The sequence below is a fragment of the Natator depressus genome, chromosome 7 (assembly GCF_965152275.1).
Source record: "Natator depressus isolate rNatDep1 chromosome 7, rNatDep2.hap1, whole genome shotgun sequence".
NCBI lineage: Eukaryota > Metazoa > Chordata > Testudines > Cheloniidae > Natator > Natator depressus.
Window position 1 is genome coordinate 28,074,682 of NC_134240.1, and position 15,818 is coordinate 28,090,499.

General features: G+C 40.3%; 1 protein-coding gene across 1 annotated transcript in view; it reads right to left on the reverse strand.

Moving 5' to 3' along the window:
- CACNA1D (calcium voltage-gated channel subunit alpha1 D) overlaps window positions 1-15,597 on the reverse strand; it is a 329,318-nt gene extending 313,721 nt beyond the window's left edge. Inside the window, exons 1-3 of the mRNA XM_074957788.1 lie at window positions 15,476-15,597; window positions 12,903-13,221; window positions 9,614-9,719 (exon numbers count right to left, since the gene is read on the reverse strand). Coding sequence (XP_074813889.1) covers window positions 9,614-9,719; window positions 12,903-13,221; window positions 15,476-15,518 — 468 coding nt within the window. The 5' untranslated portion in view covers window positions 15,519-15,597. The remainder of the gene's footprint in view (window positions 1-9,613; window positions 9,720-12,902; window positions 13,222-15,475) is intronic.
- Between the last annotated feature and the right edge of the window lie 221 nt (window positions 15,598-15,818).

Sequence of the window (15,818 nt, forward strand, 5' to 3'; positions counted from 1 at the left end):
GTCTTCTGGGTGGGATGAGTTACCCTGAAAACAGGACACCTGTGATCTGTACAATGCACTAGCTGACTTCCTATTTGGTTCCAGGTGCAATTCAAGGCATTAGTGGCAATCTTTAAAACACTATCTGGCCTGAACCTCAATTGTTGTGAAACCTCTTCCTTTTCTATTTCATGCCCCAAGAGTTGAGGTCATTTCCACTGTTGGTATCTGAAGCTAGCTACATTGCTTTAGTTTAGGAAGTCAGTGGCAAGGCATTCTCAGCTGAAAGTACTCACATTTGGAGCTTGTGTAACCCACACATCTCCTAGGTGTTGTGTTCTGGCCCATCTAGTGGCACTGAGACCACTCAGAGATAGCTAAATGAGTCTGCTCTACAGCATTAGCTAAAAGGCAGTCGGCTTTTGGCTCATGTGGTAGAGGCTCATGCACTAAGCTCCAGAGGCCCCAGGTTCGATGACAACCAGGGTCTGTCAGTGTTACACTTGCTTGCCTTGACTGTCCATCAGAGCCCAAGCAGCATGAATTTCAGCTGATGCTGCAAAGCTTTTAGGCTCAGTCATCTTTGAGTTCAATATTACTGTGTTTTTGTTTCTATTCTGATTTTTTTTTAAATTTGTTTTGGTTAGTTTGCCTTAGGTTAGGTGAAGGGTAGAACTGTTTGTGAGTTTTGAGCTAACAATTTTTATATTTTTAATAATAAATGCACAGGACCTGAGCACTGTTGATATGGGCACTATGTGACATTAAATAAATTAAGCAACCTCAACTACGTCATTATCATATAATGAATCTCTGAGGTAACATGGGGTAGGATTTTCAGAAAAACTCATCACTCACTTAACTCTGATCTCCTGGAAGTCATTGGAAAAACTTCCATTGAATTCAGTGGGAGCAGAGTTAGACCAATGCTGAATGCTTATGAAAATCCCACCCTGGATACCAACTACACAAGGCTTTAATAGAGATGGCACTTTCTGTTGCACCTGCAAAATATTTCAGTCTAGTGCTGATCGCTGAACTTAAGTGTAACATGCTCCTTGCAAGAAACATTCTTTAACAAATAGATAGCCAAGTCTGGCACCAACTGAAGTTTTGGAGAGGTTTTACAGAGTAGCCCCATACTGAATAAATTGCAATCCAATTATAGGCAAATGGGAATGTGGTAGAATTCTCCAGTTTACAAAAACTTGTGGGGTGGGAAATTGCTTCAGAACCACAGTTTAAGAACATTTTGTTTATGCAGCAATTGAAATCACTGTTTTCTCAGGGAGTAAAGCAGATATGAACTAGTGTTTATGTGAGGTTTACCTGCATTAACATTGGCTGGTAAACTGACAAATTGCATTGTTTGCATATGCTCTGTAAAATGATTTGATAATCTTGGGTTACATATATATTACATTAAACTTGCACCCCTGCTGTTTCAGTAATGCATAAGAAAGGTGTGACTTTCCCCCACTATTCTTAGGTTTTCACTTTGAACCTTAATCACAACTTAATGTCAACATTGTTCATTACAATACTTTCCCACTGATCATGCCACTGAAAAAGTACCTAACAAGTTTCTTCAATATGTCAGCCATACTTGAATTTATTTTTATTAGCAGAGATTTCTCAGAGGAATAAGCTGCAAGTTTGAATAAAGAAAATACATTTCTTTTCAAACAGAAGGAGTAAGTAGTACTCTATGAACTGGATAACAGAGAAGCTTTTCACAAAAAACAGGGTGATGTTGTGTTTATATTGCATCCTGTAATGTAGCTTGTGGGCCCAATAATCCACTGACTTGTACCTTGCATGGTCATTTACACCTATTCTAAGAGAGCTAGTTCCTCATCTGTCGCCAAGACATGTTTGACACAGATGAAGTAGAGCCATGGTAAAAGTGATTTTAAACCTCTTCTCCCTTTCTCTTTTTCCTATCTGAGAGCAAGTCTAGTCCCTGACAGGGTAACCCTGAGGATGATCTAAATTAATCCCAGCTGCCCACAAGACCAAGAGACTATTCCAGCAGCTGGAAATTGCCAGGTGATAAAGGCATCCCAGTCACACATTCCCTTTTCCAGGGGCTGAGGATGGAGATAACATAGAGACATTATGCTGACTCCATGTCACCTGGGGATTCTCTTTTCACAGAAGGAGCAAGGAGCCCGTTAAGCTAGACTTCCATTTGCTTTATGCAACCACAGTGGTGCAAAGTTGCAAGAGTGGCTGTAAAATGTTACCAATTCAGAATTTTCATCTTTTTGTGGCAGTGTAAATTACTACAAGAGGTACAGGGATGTGGAGAACCAGCCCCTGTGGGATTTTATAAACCTTGATCTAAACAGACAAAAGAGAATGCAATTCAGAATAATAAGCATATAAATGTTGTTGAATAACCCTCTCTGCCCTTGTTATAATATCTGAAATTTAAATACAAAGATAGGCCCAAGTACAATTACATTTTTTTTAAATAGTCCCCTTGCAGAAATGCTTCCTACTGAAGAGTTCTTACAGCTTTTCAAAAGGTTACTTGCTGATGCATATTGTCGCCGTTTATAGCTATTAAATGGCATTTTTCCCATTGCTTTTAGAAAAGGAAGTCAGGTTGTTCTGGCAGTCAAACAGCTATTGCATGTTTTGCTTATGTCAGAAAAGATGACAAAGTAATCATCGTACTGAAAAGACAACTGCAACAAAAAACTTATCAAAACTATCTTGACCACACACACGAAAAGTAACGAGGAGAGAATTCAAAGCCTACTTGATGTTAAGCTTGTTTTGAAAGGGAAAAAAAGACATTTCCCATCATTTGATTTCAAAACTAAACTACTGACTTTCTCTCAGACCCTTCTGTGTACTCATTCAGTAAGCTATAAATATATTTTCACTTCCTTTAATTGTCATTGATATGCCACCTGAAATTCAGGTGGCATATCAGCTACAATTATATCTTATATTTTGAATGCTTTTTCAAATGAAACATATTGAGATTTTTCTTTATTAAAAAGAGCATCAGTGAACAACTACACTACCTGTATTTTACGCTTTGGCTAAAAAGTTACTGAAGGATTAGATACAATAAATAAAGTTTTAATTTCTCTGACATGTTTATCTGTTTGCTAAGTAGCTGATACTATTTCCAGTAGAATCCAATCCTTGCCTTTCCTGCATACTAGTTAGTTGTCTGGCTTTTATGCTATAGATTGCACGAACTCTAAAGAGTGTGAATGAACTGAGAATCTGAATGTAGGACATACTGAAACAAAAAGATTAAAAATGTATATGATCTGGAGCACAGGCGGATGAGGGTGGGGTTGAGCACAGAGACCTTTGAACCAAAAGGACAAATATAGCAAAGACAATAAATATGTGGTGTACAATTCTTAAAAATAACAGAGAAAACTGTAGCCATTAAACAAATGCGTCTTCATAGGCCTTTTTTACAAGAATGCTTTAAAAATTAATAATGGTATATACTGATTAGTTTCAGGCTTTTATTAGAAGTTCATTGTGCATATAGGATTTCAATAAACTGGTTCAAGATAAATTAACCCACCCATTGAAAAATACATTTATCGTTCGGCCTGGTGATTGAATGACTCGTGAGATTACTAATGAGATATGGCTATGGAGCCTGACACCTCTTTGTCACAAGTCTGATTAGGTCTACAGAGTGTAGTCTTCTGCATTCCAAAACAATGCCCTGGAATGTACTGTGTAGTTGACATTTCTACATCACACTAGTGGAATGGGCTTGCCTATGGGGGACTGAGTGTGCCTCCTAGATCTGCCTGAGGAGGGGATCTCCTTCCTCTCACACAAACAACAGGAAGGCGACTGAGCCATTTCCATGGGCAGCGTCATCCACTCTGGCTCCTACAGCCCTGTTAGGGTGGTAGGAATGAGCAGGCTGGGGGTATGGCTGGCTGTGCCAACAGCACTGCAAGACAGGGCATGTATGCTGTCCTTTCTTCAATCCTAATGGGGATTCTCCCAAAAAAGCAACACAGACTGGGGAGGCATGATCTTTCCTGTAGAGCCCCCTCCTTTTAAGGGGATCCCCAAAGGCAACTGTAGCCAGAGCTGCCAGGGACACAGAGTTAATGAACTGGTACGGGGGCCTCTGTGCAGATGGCTCTACCACCTGGTTATCTGCTATAATCCATGTGAAGTCCTAACAATCCTTCAGATTCTTGACTGGGCCTCACTGCCTATTCCCTGGAGACAGCAATCCCACCAATAAAACAATGTGTGGGGTTTAAACACAGGAAGGGCCATCCAGCCCAGCATAAGCAAAGTCCAGATTCCTTGTACGTAGTATTGATTGGTTCAGTACATGTTCATGTTTATTATTCCTATTTTATTCCTAGGAAAGAGAACAAGAAGAGCCTCATAGGAATCCCTGCACAGTGGCAAAAATGCAGACTTATTTACACCAGCCTGCCTGCACATTTCAGAGTGAGAAGCAGAGCACACTAATCAGAGAGAAGCACTGCCCAAGCAAGATAAGGAAAATTCCCATACCAAAGGGGGAATGCAATGTGGGGAGAGAAGACAAAGCAGGAGTAAGCAGGAAGGGAGAAAAGGAGATGATGCAGTGGGGTGGTATGAAGGAGGAAAGAAAAGGAGAGAAACTGAGTGGGAAGGGATGAGGTAGAGCAAGGAAGACAGGGGGAGAAGGCAAACAAAGGGGAAGAAAGAAAAGTGAGCTGTAGCTCACGAAAGCTCATGCTCAAATAAATTGGTTAGTCTCTAAGGTGCCACAAGTCCTCCTTTTCTTTTTGCGAATACAGACTAACACGGCTGTTACTCTGAAAGGGGAAGAAGAGGAAAAATAGAGGAGAGTGATAGGGCAGAGACAACAGATATCAAGAAGAGAAGAACTGAGCTGGTAAGCACAAAGAAAGAGACATGAAGGGAAATAATATAACAGAAGGGCAGCAAAACTGAAAAGAGAAGAGAAAAGGAAGAAACAAAAGAAAGATACAGGGAGGAAATCCATCTGGCCAGAAATAGTGCCTCATAGCAGCCACTGACAGGAGACAGTGCTAAAAGAAGAACTGATTCACGCACTTGGAAGACTCAAAGCACCTGAAATACCAGAGGGAAGGAGAAAGAAATCACTTTAAAGTCTGAATGAAGTAGTGAGGTTATGCTCAAATATTCCATCCCAGTGCTCCTGCTACGGGATAGTAATGATTCCCACAGAAGTCAATAGGGATTTCTTGTATCAACTGGAAGAAGAACTGAGCCCAAACTGAATGTTAGGTTTTCAGTTTCTGCTCAGTCAGTGGGAGTTTTCATTGAGTTAGGATTACTTGAAAACAGAACAAAGACTTCATGACTTGGTTCAATAACTAGTTTTCAAGAACATCATTTGTCATTGTAAGAATGGTCTGCAATACATTTCAGGCAGTTCAGACAAGCATGAGCACATTGCTCCATTCAGGTAGAGGAGACTTCTCACACTGGCATACATCAAAGGAAAAAAATTTCAAAAAGGCTCAAATATGCATGCACCTGCTCAATGCAAGACTGTCAAATTGGTGAGCAGCCAAGCACAGCCCTACCTGACAATTTAATTTTCCACTGCCTGCTTTGCCTGAAACACATTGCTCCCTTCTTTCTTCTATGTCCTCCCAGCCTAGTAGGCAGCGGAGTACCAATATCTAAAGGGAGAGGAAGTTCCATCAAGAGAACCCTAGTGGAAGAAGATGATCATACTGCCTTCCCAATCCCTATAGCTAGGGAAAGAGAAGAGAGCACAAAAGCCTCCTTTTTCCCATTCAGGAGACAAAAAAAAGAGAGGATAAAGAGAGCAATACACACAGAGGAGCACACTGAACTCATCACAGCAGCCATGGACAGGGAATTTATGTTTACTAGACATCTATCAACCAAGGAGATACATAAGATTGGACTCCCCCACAGTGCAAGGAGGAAGAAACCTGAGCTATCCTTTTCCAACAGCAAGGAGGGGAGTGTGCTGGGCTTAGAGCCACTAACACTACACAACAACCTTCCCTTCTTCCTTTTTGATTTACTAAATGTGTTTAGTTCTTTACCATTTATTTCACAGTAGACAGATGGCTATAATCACAAAAACCATAACCACTACCACGGACACCTTTGATGGCTGCCTCCGCAGACGCAAGTAACTGAACATGCACAGATAATGAACAACCTTAGGCCTCTCATCCTTAGGCCTTGTCCATATTAAATTTTTCTTAAATTACTGCATTGTTACAATAAAAATGGTGCAAATCCCTCTAGAAAATAACTTCCTGAAGTTTGAGAGTTGAAAATTGACTCACTTGACTCTCAAAATCTAAGACATGAGCTATTTTGTAAGTTTATTAATGTGCATATATTTGAGCCATTAATACTGTTAGTCATATCCATTTCTCTTTGCCCTGTGATGTTTCATATATTTGTAATCAAATTAATTTGTCATAAAATGTATTTTATAATGAATATTGTGATGTATAATTGATTGTGTTGACTGTTTTCATTGGAGAATGAGTTGCACAATATATTTTTGCAAGTTAAGTCAGCAGTAGAGGACTGAAAAAGTATTCTTCCTCAAAGGGATTCACCAGTGGCTCAGCCAGTTATGTGATCTAATACTTCACTGATTGAGCTATAGGCAAGCATTTACTCTCAGAATTTGTCTCCTGGACCACCCAACCTGGTCTTGGGAAGCCACAGGAAGGGAGCTCTTCTATTACAGAATGTCTATTCTGTACGTCTAAACTGGATAGAAGGCTCTGCTGCAGATTTCCCAATGTTTTCAGGAGAAAAACACCTCTCCTGAGTACCTCCTAAGATGTGCAGGATGGGAGATCCTCTCAAGGCCCAACTGCTCCTCTGGGACAGACTCCTTTTCCAGTTCCCCATTGACCACTGCCCCACCTCTGTTTCCCCCATCCTCGACCAGTGCTCCCTCTTTCCAGGGCCCTATCTAGGTTTTCAACTTCATAAGCATATGTATATAAATTTTGCAAATGTAACAATTATGGCCCAAATTCTGAGCTGGTGTCAATGCATTTTACTCAATAGAGCTACAGTGACTTACACCAGTTGACAACCCAGTTCTCTATTTTAAAATGTTATACAAATTTAGAGCTATAAAATTTCCGCCTTTACCATTTCCTTACATTTTAAATGAATGCTTTTTTTGTTTAGTGATGCGTGTAATTATTTTGTTTTTAACTGCATTTATAAATTTAAAGTTTATAGATAATCTGAAAGCATATGAGATATTAGGACAGCCACTGACCAAACACAGTTTCTACTGGAGTATCAGACTAACATGAGTAAAGAGGAACAGAAGCTGGTGGAACTCAGACATAGCGGAAGAAGGGGGCAACAACAGTTCTATAACAGAAGCTCTACTTCTTCCATAATACCACAGAACTCCCTCTATCTCACATCAATGAGTCCAGGGTCCAAGGGGCTGCCAGGCAATAGCCACCCTTCATGACAGGTTCTCGTGTGAGCCTAGAGAATTTCCAGGAAGATACCTACATGTAGCTCCTGTACTTTGCCTTCACCCACATTTAGAGGAGAAATCGGGCTAAACTGGGCAGATGAGTCAATAGATGCAGGATTCCACAGAAAAAGACATGTCAGTCCATTTCATGATGGAAATGCTACCACCATGGAAACAGCCAATCCAGTTTGATTCCAGTCTATTTATTTTATTTGATCATATATATATAATACAGATAAAATATGTGCCTTCCCTTTCACCTGACTTACTCTGACCTGGTATCAAAAAAATGCTGCCAAAATGAAAACACTAGATTAAATTCTGCTCTAGAGTTGCTCAGAATTTACACCAATATAACACAGAGCAGAATGTGAATAGGAGAGTGATCAAGATGTAGAATTTGTTGATGTAAATGAAAGGAGTCCAAAAAAAGCCTCTCTAAAATGCTAAAAAATGAATATGAATCTCTGGATAAAAGACTATAATTTATTTCTACTTAAAACAATATGGCTATATGAGTTCAAAAAGCTACAAAGCAAGAAAGGAATAAGCACACACTTTAATCCTAAATGTTAACACATTATAAAATTAGGTCAGAAAGATATGAGTTCAGCTTTTGTAAGAACTATTGCTTAAAAACCCACCAAATTTTATAAAACTATTAGCCTTTGACACACAAATATTTTACGCTTTCATGTGATGCTTTATGAAATTAGTTATTAACAGAGACTTTCTGATGGATTGACAACTATGGAGATTTCTGCCCTGAATTTCTCAGAGTTAAAACAGATTGTTGATTGGCTCAGATATTCAGCTGCATAAATTGTTCTTTACATTGACCTGAATTAGTCTGCCTTTTGCCAGTGTTTTTATTGTCTATATTTGTTTAATCTTGTACCCTTGGTAAACAAAGAATGCACAAAATGAGTCAATGTATACAAATTATCATTTATAGTAAAATAAACAAGATTACAAATTGTAACCTGAACAAATGTCTTCATTCATGTAAGGCTATGCATTAACCCAGATATTCCATACAAAAATAATCCCACATTATCTGTTTACTAGTTTGGGTCCAATCCTGTGTTGTTTCTATTGTTTGGTTGGGGTTTTTTTTGTTCATTTGTTTGGTTTTTTTTTTTTACACACCCAAATCTCCCATGAGGATTTTGAGTGTGCAAAGACTGCACAGTCAGGACCTATGAACTCTTCCAGCTTTTTAAATGTATCATTAATGTTAAAGTTATTATTCAATATAAACAATGGAAGCAATCCAATATTAATACTGGATACCATATGTATTACAAATACTATTATAAAATATATTCTTGCAATTACATTGCAATTTAAAAATTATTGATATATATTTATGACGAACAATAAAACACAACTGTAGTAAAAAAAAATTGATCCTAGATATACTCTGCTGTACATGATACACTATGCACATTGCAACCCAGGTTAGAAATCTCTGTTATAGCAACAGCAGTCTCTTTTTAAAACTCAGCTTTAAAGTACATAAACCTTCCTTTAGATTTGTCTTCATTAAAGCAACACCTCCCCCTTACAACATTTCATCTTTTACATGAAGGCAGTGATCTAATTATATAACAACTATAAAACAACACTCATTGTATAAATTCTTGTCTTGGACTAGTTTATTATAAAGAAAAACCTCAACTAATATAGACCCTAAAATATGGTTAAGAATTTAGCATTAAAATCTGAAAACACATGAGACTAATATACCAGAAAGCACAGTATGACTTCAGCAGGACTGATTTCAGAAAACTAAAGAGCAAAAAAACAGCAAAGTAATTTTAATCTAAACAACAGTAACAGACAAATTAAATTACATTCTTTTATATGCAACATTATCGTCAACATATATTGTCCCAAAAATTTATAATTTTTGTCAATTCTTTTTACAGCAGATACTACAGAACACACACTGAAATTGACAACCAAAGCAGTGAAATATTTCAAAGACATTTTGTTTCAGAGTATCACTAAATGCCATTTTTTCTAACTAAAGCTACTATTCATACTGACAACTGCTCCCTAATATTAGCAGTTAATTGTCAAAGTATATAATAAACCAACATAAATATAGAAAGAAAATCAAAGAATACTTACCAAGTTATGATTAGTTGAATTAGAATCATCTTCTGGGAATGGGATGTAAACAGCTAAGGCCACACAATTGGCAAAAATAGCCAGTAGTATAAATATGTCAAATGGTCTGAAAAATCTTGTTAAGGAATATATGGATTTTGAATGTATACACTACTCCAGTCTCATTCTGCTTTTGATTTCTATATCTTCACTCACATTTTATTTTTAAAATAAGTCTGATTTTTTTCACTACAATCTTTTGAGTGATGACTGACAACCAATTCCTCCTCAGCATCAATTATATCACCATACCCTATTGTTTTCGATCACAATGACATTGAAATGCCCTCTTTTCTTTTATGACAAGGAGCATAGCTACATTCCTTCTGCCACACAGTATTTTATGTTAAATTCTGAGACGTAAATCTCATCACACAATATTAAATCAATAAGTTGGCCATTGGATTATATGGTATACTTACAAATCTATGCACACACACCTCCAATTAACCTTAATGGAAATTACATGTGTGTATCAAAGGAAGAATAAACCACACAGAGTGAAGATTGTAGTAGGGGACAAGGAAGGTCCCAGTGAAACAGAACTTCAGCAGTTTTGCAGCGTGAGGGCTGGAAAGCTGCAGCGTAAGTATGCAGGAAGGTTCTGCACCTGTATCACGTCTGTAACTGCTGCCTTCTGTATCAGGTCTGCCACAGTCAGGGCTTGGAGATAAGGGTTTAGATAAGCAGAGCCAGGAATAGGGACATGGTCACTTGCTCTGCAATTACATAGACCAAGTGGCTATAAACTACCATATAGAGGATATGCAGGAATTGCAGCCACTATCCTTGTCCAAGGGCTGAAATAGCAATAACAGGTAGCCAATTCCATTCCCACTGGGAACAGGATTCCTCTTCCCCCAGAAATAAAAAAGCTTTTGAAGTTCATCCACACACAGCTTATTTACCCTGCCTGTGCACTGAATTTGGGAAGAGAAGCAGGATATTTCACTTATATTTATTTAGAGACATATACTATCCTCAATTCCATGCACAACTCTCATTGATTTCTATCTATGGGTATTTTGTATGTGCATCACAGGCACTATACTGAAAATGGTCTTAATTGCCTCAGAGGCATAATCTCAGCGGATGATATTCAATGCTATGGAGAGAGCCAGCACAAGGACTAGGCATACCTTAAAACCACTTAAGCCCTATTTTGCTGGCTCTCTTCACAGGAGAAAATTAATCCATCCTCAATAACAGACTTTATGTTTGCAACTCCCATTAAGATCAATGGTTGCTCTTTTATGTACAATAGATCTCAACATACAAAGTAGGAACATACATCTATCTAAATCTGCATTTTCCTGCTAGCTGAAATGAGTAGATTATATCAATTTGCATTTTAGTAAGTTACAACTTTGTTTTATGATGTAGTGCTACTGGGCCCAAATTCTGCTCTCAGTTATTCTATTCTGAATCCAGAAGTATTTAACAGAGTGGAACTCAGCCTGAGAGAGACCAACTCATTGGAGTTTCTCTCACTTTATACCAGTGTAAATGAGAGAAGAATTTGGCCCACTAAATCAAACTTGTAATTAAATTATGTTTAAAAAATAACTCAAAAGAACATCTTTATAAAAGAGAGTAGCACTGGCCATTGCCAAATCCTTTACATTAACAGCTCTCATGCTGGAGGGTCTCTTTGAAGTAACACATTTATTTTGGCATTTAACAATCTACTTGCTAGCGCAGTCATTTGCTATTAAAGGGAAATTATCTAGGTTGACAGGCCAAAATTTTACATCCCCTTCCCAGGACTCCCACCAAAATGATATCATCTGTTTCAAAATGTTACTTGAGATTTATGAAAATACATACTATCAACTCTTCAAAAGAAGTTTTTAAATCCCAGCCCAAACCCATCACCACTGAACCAAGAAAAAACAAAACAAAACATATAAGCCATTGGGAATATATGCTAGCAATTCTGCTCTCTCATCTATGACTATATAGGGAACATATCCAAATATGTGTTTTGGCTGTCGATATGTCTTAAAAGTTCAGATGAATCATGTACTGCAGACTACTTGTATGTACTCAGAGTGAATCTGCAGCTTGGCTCCTAATGTCTCCCTACTTCTCCATTCGGTAAGCATTATTTTGAAAGGACTTCTGCAGCAGGCTCACTGGGCCTAGCAGTAATGCAGGAAATTGCCATGTGGAAGATCTAGACTTGACTTCTTGTTCCTTGGGCAAACAGGCTTGGGAGAGCTATAGGGCAATAGCCTGTGCGGAGGAAATACTTCATATTACTCAAGCAGTTATTTATCTGCCAATTAGAAAGAAGCACTGACAGGTTTTGTCCCATCAAGTCTCCCTTCATCAGAATGATAACGGTTGCAACCTGGGGATTTGATGAAGGGATGTGAAGTAAAGGAAAGTGTGTGGAGGGGTAGGGGAGGGGGAATAGGAGATGTTGTTATCTTGATTTCAACAGAGAAGTAAAAATTCCACATGGCAGGTGAGGAAGGAAGGGGCTACCTGGATCACCGGATGCATCAGTCAGCCTGGGGCAAAGTGAATAAGAAATTTATTTAATTTTAAAATATATAAATATGTAACCATATAACTATCTTTTACAAGAGCATGTCCAGAATATTCTCTAGGGAGAAAATTATTTGAGAGTGTTTTTTCCTGGGGCAAAATAGCTGGGGAACATACCACCTGCTACCTTGCTTTTCTCTGTACATTTATGTTTCATATATTTATTTTAATTAGGGAAATGAAATTCCATGTAATGATGACAGATTAAGGGATATAGTCTCATTTTGATGAGCAGGGATTTAAGTATGTAAACACCATTAACATCAATGAGTTACACATGTACATATAAGTGCATCAACATGTGTTATCTCCCCAACAGTTAAAAATGCTTCCACTGCCAGGAAGGCTATAATTTTAATATACAATTTATTAACTGTAAAACAAAACCTGAAACATAAAACATTACAAAACATTGTTTAAACCAGTGACTTTTTTTTTACCTACACACATATGTATATGAAAATTAATTTCATATTTTTAAAAATGTAGACTTTGAGATTGCTATTTATTACAAATAAAATACTAAATGTAACTCCAAATCCAATACCATGTAACTTTACAACAAAAGAATTTAAATACTGTTCTGCTCCTGTTCCAAGGCCTCATTGCTTTTTTGTGCTGTCCTAGACAATCTCTCTGACATATCTGGAATATTGAAAGAACAGATGGTAAAAACAAAATTGCATCAAAAGGATACTTCCATTCTACTAGACTAATGCAGGCTCTTCGTATTGGGTTATTGAGGGATAAACAGAAAAGGGCACGGGGTGGCCGACTGTTAGATGTATTACCCTGTTTTTTGCTCTTGGCATATTGCTGGCGTTTTCTTTGGGACAGAGATCCTACGGGTTGGGCTGTGGTAGTGCTCATAGTTTGGGCAGCCTTGGCTTGTCTAGCAGCATCAATTGCAGCTTGCCAAGATAGAACAGTTTGCTTGGACGGTGCTGAACTGTTTGACTGAATAGTTGGTCCGTCACCAGGGAGAGGAATTCTGGTACTACTTGCATAGTTTGCCTCTGCAGAAGAAAAAAAAAAAAGTCATTTCATTTTAGTTTTTTTACATTCAAATATAAACATAGTATTCTAAATAAAAAGGATGGAGCTATTTAAATAACTCCTGATGTTTCCTTTACACACACACACACACACACACACACACGGATATATATTAAATAGTAGGCTCCTTCTACCATAAGAAAGATACAGGAATCGGTATTATAAATGTCAGCTAAATAGGACTGTCAAGATATGTGCTGACACCGAAACACTGTTCATCTTGACTCCTCCACTTGAAGCACTGTATTGGAGTTTTCCAAATTGGATGACAGCTTGCACATCATCATATTTATATCTAACAAATCCTATCTTTTGTATGTGTATGTGACTGAGTTTGTTAAAACAGCACAGTATTCACTATCCCCCCCCCCCATTTTGGGCAAAACAAAGTCTAAAAGTTCAGAATATTCTGAATCATTTATCAAATTAGAAATATTCTTGTCAACAAGTTAAATCCTTCACCTTTCTGCATTCTTAAAAAAGGAAACTATATGGACACTTCCCTCCAATTAAAATTCAATAGCCTTTGATGATAAACACTTCCAAAAACATCAGTATCCCCCACATTGTAAACTGCCATACTGAAAACCCTCCAAAACCTTTTAAGGGGAAAATAAACTACAAATTCAAAATAATAAACCATTGAAATAATCTCATCTAGGTGGTCAACAAAGAAGGCAAAACAGCCCTACAGAGCAGGGATATTTGTCTTGCAAGCTTTCCAGCTGAAGCAGCACAGTCTAGTACCAATGGCACCTGTAAGAAGGCCATATAATGGCACCTGCAAGAAGGCCCCAGTAAACTCAAAACTTGAAGATATCTGAGGGAGGAAAAGATGGAGGGTTAGCACAGGATATGTGCTGGAAATTAGGGGAGAGAATGACACTCAGGCAGATCTGCCAGGGCAGGAGATGGAAATATTATCACCTGATCGTTCACCTGAGGTAAAACAGATAAAAGTTCCATTTGCAAAACCAACACCACCCCCTACCCACCCACCCACGCAACCTCAACGAGGCAGTAAAAAACCTGCCCTGTGAGCGTGTGGGTACGATGGAGATGCGGATAGAACCGGGCCTCAGCTGCTGCTGCTTCTCTCCTTGCCCAACTTCGTGTGTGTGTGTGTAGGGGGAGGAGAAGGGGTAATATTAAAATGGCTCCCTAGGCTGGCAGCTGGGAAGAGGTCACTCCTGGAGCTAGCCTACAATATCTCCTGCTGCCCACGTGGATCTCCCACAGCGATGTGACACTCCGCACATCAACAGCTGGGTCCATTGCTAGGTTACACGAGAGAGAGAGAGAGAGCGCGCCTGCTGCCTCAGGTCACAGTTTGACACTGGCAGTTTCACCTGACTCATTTTCCAAATAATCCTTTCGTTTTCCAACGGCCCCACATGCTCCCCCCGCCTCCCTTTCTGGGATGCCATGCAAGGGGACTCGGCACAGATCAGCCACCCTCCATCTGCCTTTAAATCAAGCTTTGACAATGAAACAAAGCCCGAGCGTCAGGGCTCCCCGGGGGAGCTCCTGCCCTCCAGCACGGCCACACAAGCCCAAACTTACTGTTAATTTCAGGAGGGGCGAATCATTTCAACCCAGCCCGGGGGGCAGCCGCAGCGCCTGAGCCTGTCGGCAAGGGAAATTAGCCCACACGAGCCCCATGTGTCGTCTCTCTCCGTGCGCTGCCGGCAGCGCCGCCGGGGGGTGGGGGGGTGGGCTGAACGCATCGCACCGAAAGCCCGCCCGGTAACAACCCCTCACCTGCCCCTGGCCACGCACCAAATACACCCCCCCCCCCCCCCCAGCCAGCCCTGGGAAGCTGCATTTCCAGCCAGGTCTGTCCACACGCGGAGAGCGACACACACACACACACCTCTCGCTCGCAGCCCCACCAGCTGATAGTAATGGCCTCAGGGCAAAAGAGAAGCGTGTACACATTAATTAAACCCGCTCCCATGTTGGTCACACACCGAGGGCAGCATCCCTACCCCTCTTCCTTGTCTTTTGTCCCCGTGCCCTTCCTAAATCCCTGCTATCCCCTTCCGTCTATATCTATCTTTAGCCCTATTCCCAGCCTTAATCCCCCACTCGCATCCCTTCTCCCTCCCAAAGCCCCCTGGGCCCCTAACCCCCCCCCACCCCGCCTCCCACACCCCGCAGTCACCCCCGCCCTGGGGCATGCTGCTGCCCTGGCCGGCTGCACCGGGCTCTTACCTTCTGGCTGCTGCCGCTCCGGCTGCTGCTGCTGGTGGTGCATTATTATCACTTTCTGCCGGGTGTAAACGGAATAAAAGCAGAAACGCTCCCACCCCACCTCCACGCCAGGCGTGTGCTGCCCCCTGCGCCCCCCACTATCCGACCCCCATGGCAGCGACTAATGAGAGGCGAGGGGCTGCTCCTCTGCTGCCGCCGCTGCCGCTGCTGCCAAATCCCTTGGAGTTGGGGCCAACATGACACTCACATCCGGGTGACACGGGATCTCTCCATCCCTAGCAACCCGGCGGCGGCTCGGCCCCGCTGCTGCGCTCCCCCGCCGCCGCCACAGGGTTAACTCCCT